The 16,371-nt window shown below is 33.5% G+C and overlaps 1 protein-coding gene across 9 annotated transcripts in view; it reads right to left on the bottom strand.

Moving 5' to 3' along the window:
- Nucleotides 1-16,371, bottom strand: part of ANO5 (anoctamin 5) — a 99,317-nt gene that overhangs the window by 57,180 nt on the left and 25,766 nt on the right. For 5 of the 9 annotated variants that reach the window (XM_068555006.1, XM_068555007.1, XM_068555008.1 and 2 more), the window contains 4 exons: nucleotides 10,678-10,719; nucleotides 7,955-8,068; nucleotides 2,589-2,657; nucleotides 1,202-1,486 (listed from right to left, as the gene is read on the bottom strand). In XM_068555006.1, coding sequence (XP_068411107.1) covers nucleotides 1,202-1,486; nucleotides 2,589-2,657; nucleotides 7,955-8,068; nucleotides 10,678-10,719 — 510 coding nt within the window. The remainder of the gene's footprint in view (nucleotides 1-1,201; nucleotides 1,487-2,588; nucleotides 2,658-7,954; nucleotides 8,069-10,677; nucleotides 10,720-16,371) is intronic. The other 4 variants (XM_068555010.1, XM_068555011.1, XM_068555012.1 and 1 more) reach the window with 1 other exon arrangement.

Below are 16,371 nucleotides of genomic sequence, written 5' to 3'. Positions count from 1 at the left end.
GATACATGCGGTAAGAGCAACAAAGAACCTGAATTTTTTTTCCTATGAAGTCAGATCAATAATAATATCTCACACTTATTGAACCCTTAGTATGTTCCAGAAACTATTCAAAGTCATGCATACCTTAACTCATTGAATTCTCAGGGTAACTTATGAGGTGGCTATTACTCCTATCTTAACAGGAAGAGACAGTGGCACAGAAACTGTGATTAGGAGAGAGGTTATCAATGGGAAATTTCAAGACCCTAGGACTACAAATGGAGAGGAAATATTATTATTCAAAAGACTGAAAACAAAAATTTAAAAAAAAGAAAGATTGAAAACAGTTTTAAACAAAAGGAAAAAGTTCAGATGTTTCTCAAATGCTATCTATTGTGAACAAAGTAATATGGCACCTGCCATTTCAGTAAACAAGGAATGTTGCCTGCCACCAAGCCATCAGCCACTGTAGCCTCCCCACAACAGGGGATTCAGGATGGAGAAAAACAGGATACACGTCCTACGTAGTTAAGAGGCATATCAAAGGAATAATTTCAATGAGCCCAGACGCTTGCATCTTCCCATGCGTAGAAAAGCACTAAAATCATTAACTTGAGATATCTGGTTTTTGTGATTAGCAGTAATCTTTCAATGTCCCACTATATGTATTTTTTTCCAGCAACAAGTCCTATATATCCTGGCTCCTCCCTTACCTGTTATAACAGTTCCTCAGAGTTCGCAGTAATGTCCTTGAATAAAACATAATTCTCAACTTTTAGGTTGTGCATTTTTTTCAGTCGACACCATATACAAAGAAATTAAAACATTCCATTTCCAGTTGGAATGACCAATATTCCTTCTGCTATGCACTGAATTTATAAAACCAAACTATAAGTTTATAAAACCATTTTACAAAAATCTTACAAAACCAAAGTCCTCTGGCTCTCAATTAAGTGATTTCCCCAATATTGCATGAGGCCTCTCTTTGCTGTGTCCACACTGTCAACCACTCATTTTTAAATGACAGCTGGAGAAGTAGGGAGGTTAACAGGGTTAAGCGGTCCAAGTAGCCTTTCAAACCTGCCCAATACCACCGAACACTTATCGAAATTTACACAGAAACACCTTATAGACATAGTATCGCACATGCACACATATAAAATCACACACAGGCACACATCCCTTACTCCAAGGGATGTGCCCAAAGGTCTTCTCTACCTACAATTCTATTTCTTGATGAGGATGGAAAGAAGCTTGACTCATCTTCAATGAGGAAGAGCTCCTGCCGATGTCTGGTGAATTGGGCAGTGAAATATTCAGCATGAGGATGCTTCACATTCCTTGGGAGCTTCAGAGGCCCAAGCATACAGCTAAAAGGGATTTTGTCAGCTCGAGGAATATCACTCTCCTTAATAGGCATTTTGATTCCCAACACTTCAGCGTAAGTAACTAATACCTCCCAAGGGGCATGGATCTTGACAAAATAAGTTTTCCCATCTTCGGAGTTCTGTATAAAATGGAGGCAAAATAACAGAAAGATTACTGAGTTGATTAAAGAAAGAAAATTTTACAAAACCTCAAATTAAAGACATCAAGTATTTTCAGTTTATTGAAAAATTTCAGCAAAACTTTGTAAATGCTCAAAACAGTTATGCATATTATACTTACATATATATGTATATATGTGTATACTATATGTGTGTGTGTGTGTGTGTGAGAGAGAGAGAGAGAGAGACATAGAGACAGACAGAGACAAAGAATATTTTAAAAAATATATTTCAGGGTCAATGTACACTAGTCTGAAGTCCATAGAAACACATGTGGTTCTGGGAAATCTCTCAAGTTTTTAGCAACTAGCTATAAGCTTAGAACTGTGTTTAGGGTATATGAGAAATACATACAAAGTATAAGATATACTCCCTCTTCTTACCCAGTTTTGATGTATCACCTACACCTAAAGGAGGAACTTTAGGTAATAAGGGTTCATTACACAGGAGAATAATTAAGTTACAGATAGAATATGTGGTATAATTCATATTTACTAGTTCGGTAAAAAACAGGGATAAATAAGAAGTAGAGACTATTAATTTAGAAGTAGAGAGTATTAGAGTTTCATGGACAGGGTGGGATCTGAAATAGGTCTTTAAAAGTAATTTTGAAGGAAATTCTAGAAAACCAGTAAATGGTAGGAGGTTAAAAAAGAAAACAAAAACTTGGCATATTCATGAGCACAAAAAGTGTCTTGGCTTAACTAGAAGGTTGTGTTGCAAGATAGCCAGGTTAACTAGTTAGGGTGCTAGATTATAGGCTGCCTTCAAAATGACACAGATATGAAACAAAAACCATGTCTTTACTTTCTCTGGATCCTGACTAGAACTATTTATGCCTATTTTTAAAGTGTTCCACTCATCCCTTATCATCTCAAATTCAGAGCACCGACCTACTTATTTACCTGGAGGACCACAGGCCCTACCATCCCCAGTTACATGTCAGTAGCCAAAAAAGCTATTGTTTTACTCCCAAACACAAAGTCTAGCCAGTCAAAGGTCAGAGGAGAAAACAAAACTTAAAAAACCAAGACTCTGATATAGATTAACAATTACATTTACCATTTTATCTTCAATTTCCAACTCAAGACCTGTTTTTCTGAGATTTTGTTCAAACTCTTTTCTTCTTTCCTATGGAAAAACAAATTAGTAGAATTATGTAAAACCCTTTTATTTGCCCAGCGATAAACAGACTTGTTACACAATGACTGTGCCTCCAGATGGTCCCTTGGTTGTATGTAAAAGTACTCTATGTATTACCCCCATCTGAGTGCCATGGCCTGCTTTTCACCTATATTATAAATCACAGTATAACTATAAAAATCCAATATATCTAGGAATAATCTCCAGGAAATATGCAGGACCTCTATCTGAAAAAAATGCAGAGAACTTTACTAATTAACATAAAAAATTTGATAAACAGAGAGGCATATTATACTCCTAGTCAGGAAGATTCAGTACTACAAAGATATCAGTATTCTTCAAATACAGGACATATTTAATGCAATTTTAAGCCAAAATATCATCATGATTTTTTAATCATGAAGAATAATTTCACTTAGAAAAAGTAAAATTAAATTTAATTCAATTAAATGCAAATAATCATTACTGTGGGCTTTAAAACAATTATTAATTGTCGAAAAATCTTTTGGCTTTATGATTTAAGTGTGAAAAAATTGTAACAGTGATTTAAGTATAATTCAAGTATGATTTAACTCTTATGTAAGTGTGAAAAACTGTAAATGTGACTTAAATGTAAAGAATTATGATTTAAGTGTGAAAAATAGAAACTGAAATTTTAAAAGGTTTCACTAGGATATTACAGGACACATCTTCAAATGGATATGTCCACCTTGAGAGATCTTCAAACTTTACAAGGAATAAAATATAATTTTAATGGGTTCTTTTTCTCCATTTCCAAAGTTTACTACATGTGAGAATATGTCTATGAATAATTCTCACTCTCTGATACCCTTTCACAATTGCCCTTCTCCTAGGTTACCAAAGAAAAGGCAGGCTGTGAACATCCAGGAAAGCAAAAACAAAACAAAACAACAAGGGGCAGAGAGGGACATTCAAAATATTGTTATCAGTATTAAAAAAAGTAAATCTTCTCACTGTAGTAACAAATGCTTTTGCAAGTCATGTGGACACCAATTCTCTGAGTTCAGTAAAACTGAAGGCCGAGCTAAGAGGATTATTAGGCGACAGACCATTAAACATTACTTTTATGATAAATCACTTTGTAATTTGGGGCTATAATTCAGGAGCTCAAAAAAGATTCAAACTGCTAAAACAGTACCTTTTCTATTCCAATCTACTTATTTATCCGAACAAGCTTAATTTATACAAACATATATAAAAATAGAATATACTTGAAGCTGAACCATCTCATTATAGGAATAATTCTCATTCATCTATGAATAAGGAAAATATTATTTTTTGGGGTTTTTTTTAACATCTTTATTGGACTATAATTGCTTTACAATGGTGTGTTACTTTCTGCTTTATAACAAAGTGAATCAGCTATACATATACATCTATCCCCATATCTCCTCCCTCTTGCGTCTCCCTCCCACCCTCCCTATGCCACCCCTCTAGGTGGTCACAAAGCACCGAGCTGATCTCCCTGTGCTATGTGTCTGCTTCCCACTAGATGGCGGAGGAGTAAGATGTGGAAAATATTGTTTAAAGCCCCTGTGTTCATTTCATTAATTGATGCATTTAGGATGACTTTACTTTTGATGTTTGATAACTACCTGTCAAATATTGTAGTATATTCATGATGTTTTATCAATTATACACTTGTACAATTGTAAAAAACAAAACAAAACCCTCAAAACAAAAGAAAAGGTTTAAGGCTTAGACTGTTCTGGTGAAAGGAAATAAAAACATTTCAAGGTATATACACATTTGTTGTAGCAAACTTAAGACTGAACAAACAATAAAAGACTCCCAAAGATAAAACACTTAAATTAGGAAAAAATTATGTGGAGAGAGTGGAAGGAAAATTTTAGGTGGAGAAAAATAAATGATGTAAAATTCGAAGTGTTAAAAAAGAGTTTCTTCATATAATTCATTTTTTAAAATAAATGATGGTGAGTGTCAAACTTCCATGGTATTTACCTTCTAGGGATATAGGCTAAAATCTGGACCATTTACAAAATATTATAAATTATATCCTTTGCAACTACTGAAATGTATGATAAATAATTGTAGTTGGGGAAGACTTGTAGATGAATCAGGCTTTCAGGGGAAGTCCAGGAGTTCATTTTAGACCTGCTGAGTCTGAGATTCTGTAAGACTTCCAAGTAGAGATGCAGAATAGTCACATGGGAAAGAAGTACAAACTGGAAAGGTAAACGCTGGAATTAGCACAAACATTATTTTAAATTTTAAAACTGTGAGACAGGATGCATCACCAAAGAAATCAATGTAGGCTGAGGAAAGAAGAGGATTAAGGACTGAACCTGAGGCACTACAATAACAAGAAATCAGGGAGAAGAAAAGATTGAGAAGGTGTGGCTAGTGAAATAAGAAGAAAACTAAGAATGTGGAGACCTGGAAGCTTAGTGAAGAACATAAACCGTAGAGAAGGGAATGGTAAGCAGTGGCAAATGCTGCTAACAGGTCAAGCAAGATGAGGGTTGAAACTTGATCATTGGATTCATTTATCTGAAGATGAGCAGAGTGGGTGACGTTAAGGCCTGATAGGAATGGGTTTAAGAGAAAACTGGGCAAAAAGGAAATTGAGAAATCGACATTAGCTGGCAGGGAAATTGAGATTAAAAGGAGGTTTTCGTGCTTGCTTTTTAATTCATTTTTAATACGGAAGAATTAACAGCACATTTATTTGTTGAAAGAAATGATCCGGTAAAGAACAACACAAAATGCAATTTTAAGAGAGAGGAAAGAATCGTAAAAGCAATATCCCTAGGTAGGTATGCAGAAAAGAGTTAATATAACAGGCTTGAAACTGCTATCCTTAGAAAGGCCTGCCTGCAAGGTTGGTTCTGGTGTCTGGGAACTTCGTTTTTGTGAGGGTTCCCACCATTCCCAGAACTACTAAGAGTGGCTCACTTTACCTCAACTGTTTGTACAAACTATGTAGTTCATACTGAACATCTGCTTTCTTCCGGGACTGCGAAATGTTGGTATGATATAGGCAGAAGGTTACAGGACCAGCCCCCAATAAGATCCTACAGTACTGAGTCTTTAATGAGCTTCCTTAGTAGACAGTACTTCCAATGTGATGTCATACATTGTTACTGGAGGAATTAACTGCATCCTGTGTGACTCCACTGGGAGAGAACTCTTATAAACTTGCTCCTGGTTTTCTCTGGACTTTGCCCCATGCATCTTTTCCTTTTGCTGATTTTGCTTTTATTATTTCATTGCAATAAAACATAGCCATTGAGTATGGCTACATGCTGTGTCCTGTGAGTCCTTTTAGTGAGTCAGCAAACCTGGGGGTAGTCTTGTTGACTCCTAAATGTTAGGCAAGAAGAAAGGGATCCAGAACACAAGCAAATGTGTTGGCTTTAGATAGAAGGATAAATAGTTCATCTATGGTAAAAGGAAGAAAGGTAGATTATACAGGTGGAAGATGCTGGTAGATAGACAAATGTGGTACTGAAAATTAAGAATTTCTCTTCTACTTGCTTCAGTTTTCTCAGTGACTTAGAAAAGCGGTCAGCTAAGCTTGAAAATGGGGAGGATACATAGAAGGTGTGAGAGAGAAAAAGTTATAAAACAGTCACCCAGGAGAGTGGGAAACTGAATAAATTAAGGAAGTATGACTGCCAGATAGCATTAAGGACCGAGTTGAGGTCTATCAGCACAAATATGAGATAAAACCAGTAAGTGAATTGTATGCCTGTCTTTCTGCATGGTTCTAGCATTAGCAGGTGGAGAGTTGGGTTTAACTAAAATTGTGTTTCAAAGTTAAGTACAATTGAGAGATGGGCAAGGGATTTGATGGCACATGCAATAGAGTATAATTTGATATGAGATTTAAACTGAATAAGCATAAAGAAGAGCATAAAGATAAGGAGAAGCAGTAAAAAGGTAGTTAAGATAATTGTATCTTATCTGGTCCTGGTGCAGTTGAAGGAAGAAGAGTATTTGTCAGACATATTCGAGGAATTGGTCAGACAGTTGGATACTTTGAATGAGATTATAAAGAGTTGTAGTTGTTAGTAATGACAAGCTCTAGGGGAGTGAATGGCTGAGTTAGAGACTAAGATACTTGCAAAAGGGAGTTCAAGGAACAGAGAGGCTAGGATGCCAAAATAATCATCTAGATAACCATTGAGATAATCAATACTTAAAAAGGGAGTATTTGTGGAGAGAGTGATAGTGATCCAGGAGCTAAAATTGTTGAGAAATAGAACAGAAGACCAGGGACAGATTAATGACAGCAATAATGCAGGGTAGCGATAACTCCGATGAGATTTAAAACTCAGGAGCTTCAAGGCTGAGCAAGGGAGGATAGGCTGTAATCAACAAAAAGATAAAAGGAGAGCAGGCATTCATCCATCTCCAGAAAAAGTGTAAGGGAAAAACCACCACCGCTTGAGAGGTCTGCTGTGGAAGGCACCAGACCCACCCGAGGAGCTAGGCTTGAAGGGGACATTCAGAGAAGAGCTGAATATGGTGATGATAGTGAATGAATTTTAGAGGCCTGGTGGAAGAGTTTCCAGGCAAAGGGTGGAAGAAATGGACAGAAATGGCTATGTACAGGGCCTTATGGGGAAAATAACTACAGTTTTTTACTTTATGTGACATTTATTTCCTATGTAAGTATGTTAGCAAATGTGTGTTTATATGCTTACCCATATGAATTAATATATTAATTCATTATTTCAAATATCTAATATTTATTAAGCATCCATTATGCTCTAACTGCTGTTCTAAGCATTTGAGTATACAGTAATGAACAAGACAAAGTCCTTGGTTTTGTGAACTTAATTTATGGTGTTGGAGACAGTAAACAAGTAAAAAAAATGAATAAATAATGTAAGTTCAGAAAGTGATAAGGTCAGAAAGAACATAATATCAAGGCTATTCAGATAAAATGGATTAATGAAAGTTGAAATGAAAAGTAAACACAAAAGATAAATATTATATTCAGACATACACCTCAAATTCTGGAGGTCACATTTAATATCAAAGGTGAGCTATATAAAAAATATATCAGTCACTTGGGAGAAGAAAAAGAAGTCACTGTCCAAAATACCCAAAAAATAAAATTGACTTTACACATCCATTCTTAGGCTGCGTATTTTGTAGTCTTTTCACTCAGTTTCAGCTTTCAGTAACACTCTGGGGCTGCTAACTTTTACAACGTAATTCAGAGGAAACACCCCTGTCAAAGTATAGAACGTGCTTCTTTTTATTATTCCCATCTCTCTTACATAAGTACTTACTGCCTTCAGTTCAGCTTCTTTCTTTATGTCATCAACATAGGAAAGCACAAAATCAATTTGCCTAATCCCATCTCGGAAGAAGATAGAATCTTTGCTTTGTTCATCTTTTTTAAACTGCAGGAGACATGAATGACACAACTTTAAATCATAGTTTTATTTTCAGACGGCAAAAGCATGAAAGGGATTAGCTAAAATTTGGTCACTGGTCATCTAATTTTTTTCAGTCCTGAAATGACAGATGAAGACAACCAGAGTTTTCATCAACAGAAGATCATGCTTATTTTAGAAAGTGAAATGCCATAAAGAAGTTACATATTAAACAACAAAGACTCAAGATGAAGCTAAGCATATTTACTGCATGCACACACAATAAAAATGCTACAATTATACTAAAACACAAAATGAATACATGTATACATTGATCCAAAATGCATATTCAGAGAGGCTTGTTATCTTCATTAAACAGCGTACCAATTAGTCCAATAAATAATTCATGGTCACACACTACTTTGGAGGTATAATTAATTATAGACCAATTAATGAATCTCACTGCAAGAACATAAACTTATGATTAATGCTTATATGTATGTTTTCATAAAATTGCTACTTTCTAATTCAACTTTTGAAGGGTTAAAATGAAATCAAGATGCAGTTAAAAATTAGGAAGCAAGTTAGCTTGCCAGCTGACTTCACTACAAGTAAACTCTCATGCAAATCTCCTTTCAACATCAACTTCCTAAGTGAGCTGTAAGCAATCCGCTGTTTAAATCTGTGTTATCAATTCTCTCAGTATAATCGTCAAACTTACAAGTTCAGCTTTCACATGTGTAGTTCATTAATTCCTCCCCTTTCAAAACTGCAAAAACACTAAAGAGCTTCAGAAAGAAGAGGTTTCATGTTTGACTGATTTGGTCTTCTTTATAGTTTATATATAATATGTAATAGTTAATATTTGGAATAGGCCACATATAATACCTAGAGTGATGCAAATAGATGATGCAGTGCATGTCAGTGATCTCTCTAACCCTGTGATGCAAATTTATAACATAGGCAACTTTCCAACTGCTTTAGCTAACCTGTGAATGGGGAACTGGGTTTTTAATTTTCATAACTGGTATTTATATTAGTTTATGAGTTTCTTTTATGGTACTCTATGCTGTTTTTCATTCAAGTCATGCCAGGCAGATCACCCATAAAAAGGATTGGTTGTAGATCAGTCAAGTGAGAATAAGACAAAAATCTCATGTTTGATCTATGGTCTATGAACAGAATAACTGTATTTTATCTATATGAATGCATAACTGATGTGTCTCAGAAAGAACTAGCTCCCAGTGCACAGGAGGAAATGAGTGGAAAAAAGAATGAAGAAACAAAAAATATTCAGGGAGTCTAGAGATTACATATCAAAATACAGTAATTCAAATGATATGTTTGAGTTCTCTACACCCCAGTCAAAGGATACATAATCATCTCTCTTTTGCTAAAAGAAAGTAAAACAAAACAAACAAAAAAAATTCCTGAAAAAATTCAAACTGTTATCATGTTATATCTTGATTATAAATCACTAAAAAAAGGTGAACAAAACAAAAAAATTATTTGAGCTCTTGTAGATCATCACAGTATTAGCATATCTTATGCAATTCACCAAAATTTGTGGAGCCAACTGGGGAAGGAAAAAAACTACTAATTAGATTAAATACAATCAAAGCAAAAAATTAGAGGGAAAAAACAATAATCTTTTTGCTCTAAATCTGGGACAGTCATATTCTGTCTGGTAGAGGGTTTTTTTAAACAGCATATATTTATAAGCGGTCATATTGTTTGAACAAGCTAAATTTAGGTCCACAGAGAGAAGTTCTGGTGATAGAAGATGTGCACATAGAAATCAACAAAAATCACACTCAAGAGTTTTTGTCTATTAGGGAACAAACAAAGTAACTAGAATATTGAATCTAATTATTTCCTGAATGTTCAGTCAAAATGGGTATATGTAATTCCCTTCTCCTGAAAGGTAGCCAAGGTAGCCTTTGGCTACCTAGAAAAACCCAAATTTCTATCATTATGTCATGCCCTAACTATAAACTGTAAAAAATTTTTTAAATACAGAGAAATCACTGGTAGCCTTGTAAATCACCATGAGGTACATGTCTTAGGACTGTTAACAAAAACTGGTTGAAGCCAACTGGGGCAGAAAAACCTGATAATTTTGTTCCATATAATTGAACACTATTAAAACACATCATTCTTTTGTTTTGCTCAAGACATGACATTAAGATCATTTTTTGCAGTGTGTGTAAGGTTTGTATTTATATTTGTATTTGTGTTTGATTTGTTCTTGGAAATGCCTGTTTATAGTGAGGCAAATATCTGGGTGGCTATTGAATGAGGTCGTTTTTCTGAGGTTTATAAACTTGGATTCTTGATGGGGATTCGTAAACTTCTGAAACTGTATGTAAACTGCATGTGTGTATATGTGTATGTGTGTGTGAGTGTATTTATGCGTGTATGTAATTACATTTTTTTAGGAAAAGTTTCCAAAGCTTGAATCAGACCCAAAAAAGATTAAGAATCACCATTCTAAAACCCCAGTTGCCTGGGGAATAGGAATCAGTGACAAAGTCCCCCAAATCAGTAGTATTCATTGCAACAAAAATGCCTCGGGCTAGCACTGCAGCACTAGCAATGCATCCAAAGCATAAGCAGCAGCATTCAGCACTGGTTACCATAAGACGCCGCCTCAGGAACAAATTGTATCGCTTTGCAGACTGTAAAGCAATCAATAGAGAGTTAGCAAATCCTGCCCAGGATTAAAGAAAAGATCCCCTGCAAAAACAGACACGCAAACAAACAAGACCCTCAATATGATCACTCATGTGAATATGCACGTGTATGTGTAATAATTAAATTGGAGGGTGGGAGAAGACAGAAGAAAAGAACAAAAAAAATAGGAAGAAAACAATAAAAAATAAAGGAAAGAAAAAAAAAAAGGAGACTTCAGATTAAATTTCCCTAAATCCCTTTACAATAACTTTAAATAATACACATTTGTGGACCTGGATTAAGAAGAAAAAACAAAAGAATAATGAAGGAAAACATGAGAATGGAAATGTAAAGTAAAATAGGTATAATAGGTATTCTGTTAAGTATGCCTATACACATCAGACAAAGAAAGCAAAATTACTACAGTTATTCCGGGACCATGTATGGTATGCAAAGTTTACCCAATAGTGTAAAATACTTCATTACTGAAAAAACACTGAAATTACCATTATCATGTACATGTGTGTGTAATTACTTTTTTTTTAGGAAGAGGTTCCAAAGCTTTAATCAGATCCAAAAAAGATTAAGAATCTTTCATTACCATTAAAATATTTCACTACCAAAATACTGAAGAAAAAAAGGAAAAGTCATTTGATTATTTAAATGCTGAGTTGTCTTCAGTCTTCAGTTACCATGACCATTATTTTTAAAATACCAAAGCAATTAATTAAAAACATCTGGGATAATCAATAATACTTGAAAGAAAACCTATGGCACAAAAAAGGCAAGTATTGTATTTTATAGTATAATGAAATGATAAATTATATAATGAAATTATCAATAAAGAGCTTCAGTTCTTGTCATGCAAAGTTTTGTTTAAACTGTTGTTTTCCTGGAATAGGCTAAAGAGACCCAAGCAACTGGTGACTAAGGTGGGAAAGTCCCTGCTCTGTAAACTGATGAGCTTACTATGTATAGATGAGTTAATATTGCTGTTATTTAAAAACAACAGATGGATTAAAAACAAGATGGATGTTGGTCATTGTATAAAGCATACTTTAAACTGTTATATTCTGTTGGGCTGAAACATTTCACTTTAGCACTTTGATTTTCTTGGGATCCTTCATGAGATTCACAAGTTACTGTTTTTCTCAGATGTTTTACCTAAAGTCATCACAGAATTGTTAAGGCAAGTGAAAGAGTCACACACTAAGAGGCCACATAGGACCCTATTATGACTTTCATGGGCCCCTACCTCTATTAAAAAATTTTAATTAAAAAAAAATATGATTTTTTTTTTGTTTTTTTAAATTCTGATTTTAAAAGAAATTAAAATTAAAGCATTTCCATGGGTTCCAAAAAGTATCCTGTGCCTACTGTGCCTAAAGAATAAGTTGGCCCTGGAGTCACGGGTTAACTAGTGCCACCACATTAAGAGTACTGAGAATGCAGGGTATAAAAAGTTACCTAAATGACTGATAAAAAGCCCTTTGTGATCAACACATCTAATGGCAAGTTACTTTGAAGCTCTTTCAATACCGGATACCCTCATGGTACAAAAACCAATGGGCTCAATATCAACAATTGGTCCTGAAAAAGTACTGACTTAATAGTTAATATTTTTTAAACTTGATTTTAAATATATTAAACGAAGATCACCAAAGGACTTGATTACAAAATGATAAAATTAACATTCTATAGACTAAAATTTTAGAATTAATAACTTCATTATATATTTCCAACATGTGCTGAATATGTGCATGTTTTATTACAAATGGATAACACTAAAACTTATTAGTGTTTTATTAAAAGGTATTTTTATTAAAAGGTATTTTAAAAATCATTCCTATTTCCTTGTTACTTCAATAACTAATTGGTGTATTTACTTCTGGTTTTGTCTAAGCACTGAATTTTTTAATATAATAAGTGGTTATATTTAATGTACACATTTTTCTTGACTTTTTAATATTACCATAATATTAAAATAAATTCTCATATATTATAAACTTGCCATAAACATAATTTGTCTATATCTTTTCAATTCATTAAATTTAATCTAATTTTAATCTTTTTGTAAAAAGATTCTTTAGAGTCTCTTCTCTAGGAATAGAGTTGAAAACCTATATTATTGGTGCTACATAGAAGTTGTCAATAGCATCTTTCTCTCATTATGCTAATGTGAACACCTTTACTCCTAAATTTTGAATTATTATTCTGCCATGTGTTTTAAATCTGCATATTTTTTAAACCCAAGATAAAAATTATATATATGTATGGCAATGTCCAATTGGAAATTTAAAAAACCCAATACTTACATGAGTATCAAAAATATGAAGTATATATGGACAGATTTAACATATATGTGCAATACTTGTATATTGACAATGAAAATATTGCTGAGATATACTAAAGATCAAAATAGAGATATATTTTATGGTCATGTATTGAAAGATCAATATTGTTAAGATGTAAATTCTCCTCAAATTGATCTATAGATTCTACACAATACCAATCAAAATACCAATAAGATTTTTTTTTTTAGAAATTGGCAAGCTGATTCTAAAATTTATTTGGAAATGTGAAGAATCTAGAGTAGCCAAGCAATTTTGATAAAGAAGAATGAATTAGAAATAATTACTCTACCTGATTTTAATATTTCCTATAAAGTGAGAATAATCAAGACAGTGTAATATTGGCATAAGAATAGACATATGATGGGACAGAATAGAGAGTTTAGAAATAAACTCACACATAAACGGTCAGTTTCCACAAAGGTTCTAAAGTAATTTATGAGGAAAAGACAGTCATTTCAACAGGTAGTGCTAAATATGCATATTTAAAAAGTAAATAAATTTAATTCTCACCACAAGTCATCTACAAAAGTTAACTCAAAATGAATCCTAGACCAAAAGTAAAAGTTAAAACTATAAAACTGAAGAAAATCTGAGAAAATCTCCCCTACTTTGGTGCAGACAAATATTTCTTAGATAGAGCACAAGAAACATGGATCATAAAAGAAAAAGGATGAGAAAGTGAACTTTGAAACTTTGAAAATTTGTATTTTTAAAAATAGTGTTAAGTAAAAGAAAAGGAAAGTCACAGATTGGGAGAAAATGTTTGCAATAAATACAACTGACAAAGGTTTTGCATTCAGAATACATAAAAGCTTCTTACAAGTCAATAAAAAGATAATCCAATTTCTAAAAGTACAGAAAAGATTTGAACATATAGTTAACAGAAGAAGATGTATGAATGGCCAATAAGCCCATGAAAAGATGTGTAACATTATCATTCATCAGGAAAATGAGCACTGAAACCATGAGATAACCTCCATTCAATCACTAAAATTAAAAAGTTGACAATATCAAGTGCTGGTGAGGATGTAGAGTAACTAGAATTCTCATGCATTACTGGTAGGAATGAAAAATATACAACCATGTTTTAAAATAGTTTAGCAGTTTCACATAAAGTTACACATACACTTTTCATATGATCCAGAAATTTTACACCTAGGAAATTAATGAAAAGAAATGAAAATATATGTCTATACAAACACTTCTTACATGAATGTTCCTAACAGCTTTATTTATAGTGGTCCCCAAACTGAAAACAATTCAAATACCCATCAACAGGTGAATGGATAAACAAATTTTGGTATATCCACACAATGGAATACTACTTAGCAATAAAACAAAATAAAAGAACCAAAAAACTACAGATATATTCAACAAGATTCAATTTATCAGTATCATTTGACGTTTTGGATGAGTCTCAGCAACATTGTGCTGAACAGAAAAAGCCAGTAGCCAGACACAAAATAGTATATACTATTACATACATCATATAGTATGATTCCATTAACATACGACTTTAGAAAAAAAATTAAAAAAACAAATCAGCGGTTGCCTAGGGCAGGGGTGAAACAGCAAAAGGAAGCTTTATTTGAGGTAATGGAAATCTATATCTTGATTGTTGTGATTTGTTAAAATTTGTCAAGCCGTACACTTAAAATGGGTGCATTTCATTGTATGTAATGTATAAACAATAAAGATGATAATTTTTAACTTGAACAACTAGAAGAATAGATTGTATGTAGCTAAGATATGAAAGACTTCAAAAGAGCAGTTTTTTGTCTGGGAAAAAATTACATTTTAAACATGTAAATCTTGAGATGTCTTTAGATATTTAAATGCATATGATGGGGAAATGGCTTGGATATTTAAGTCTGAAGGTCTTAATATTTAAGTCTGATGTCTATACTAGAAACTTAAATTTAAGTGTTACAACATATCATTGGTATTTAAAGCCATGAGACTGAGTAAGATCTCTAGGAGACAAATGTCTGAGTCCTAGGGCAATCATATCTAAATACAAATGTAGATCAATTATAAATACTAATCTGTATTCATACTTATTGCTTCTGGCTCATTTATTCAAAGGTACATTCTGGCTGGCTTGTGCCTATGCCAAGCATGTCATTAAATATTTGGAATACCATCCCTGAGGTGAACAAGATCCACACCCCTTCAAAACCTGTTAACAGCATATTGATTGTTATTAAGGCATGCCTCTAGTGTGCCTTTCCAATTCCCATTCCTCCTTCTTTAAACACTAAGTACTTTTCAAATTATTCCTCCCAACACAAATGGCACTCACTCTGAGACAGGTTCCTTTAGGTATAATTTTCTCCATTTTTCTGTGTTTCACTTAATGGTTTTAGCATCCTTCTAGCAATTTAGCTAGCCATTTAGGTACTCAATCAAATCCACTGTTGACTACTTTATTTAAAATAAAAGGTTAAATTATGTGAATTCCTCTGTATTTATAGAATCATTAGTAGTGAAGTTCTATCATAATAATGGTAGGATTACATTTTTTTCCAAAAGGAAAATATATCCAATGATATCCTGCTGGATATCTTTGGCTTGTCTCAGTAGAACCCTTCTCTATCCATCTCTACGCTGCTTTTTTTCTTGGGAGGGCAACTGGTTATACTGATAGGTATCAAAGAGCTCCTCTGACTTCTGGCTTCCCACAAATGATTGGAAGGAGGGAAAAGAGTGTAAATGTCCTCCTTTCTGAGGCTGGATTCAGGAAGGTTGTATCCTTCCACTGAAGGTCATTAAGCCTCTCAAGAATGTCTCAAGTACATGACTCTCTCCTAGGATCTAATAATTGTTCCCTCCCAATTCCCTTCAGTTCTATGGGTGATAATAGATTCATGGTTACTAGATCTATACACACTGGGCTTTTATGGCACCCCATATTTGTAAAAGTTTTTTATTAAGCCCTCCTCAAATTATCCTATTTTGAGTATGCCTAATAGGACCCTGATTGATACAGATTTTTCTTTTGTGATATTTCTATAACATTAAAAGAAAATTTCCCTGGAAAAATGGTTGATTCTGGGACTGACACAGGAAAAGTACAAGAAGAGATGAGCTTAGAGCATCTTGTAATGCCAGAAAGTAAGAAAAGCTAAAAACAAAGCAAAATCAATAGGGTTATATCAAAGGGATACAGGGATCAATCAAAAAAGCTCTTAATAATCAAAGCAAGGCCAATTTGAGCAACAAAGTAAATGAAGTAGTACTGAGTCTATAATGCAAAATATAAAGTAAATATCTCTGAGCCCAAACTGATATAAATATACAAAT

This window comes from Eschrichtius robustus, chromosome 11 (assembly GCF_028021215.1).
Source record: "Eschrichtius robustus isolate mEscRob2 chromosome 11, mEscRob2.pri, whole genome shotgun sequence".
Classification (NCBI taxonomy): Eukaryota; Metazoa; Chordata; class Mammalia; order Artiodactyla; family Eschrichtiidae; genus Eschrichtius; species Eschrichtius robustus.
Note: the sequence above shows the minus strand (reverse complement) of the source record. Positions and strands in the feature narration are given on the sequence as shown.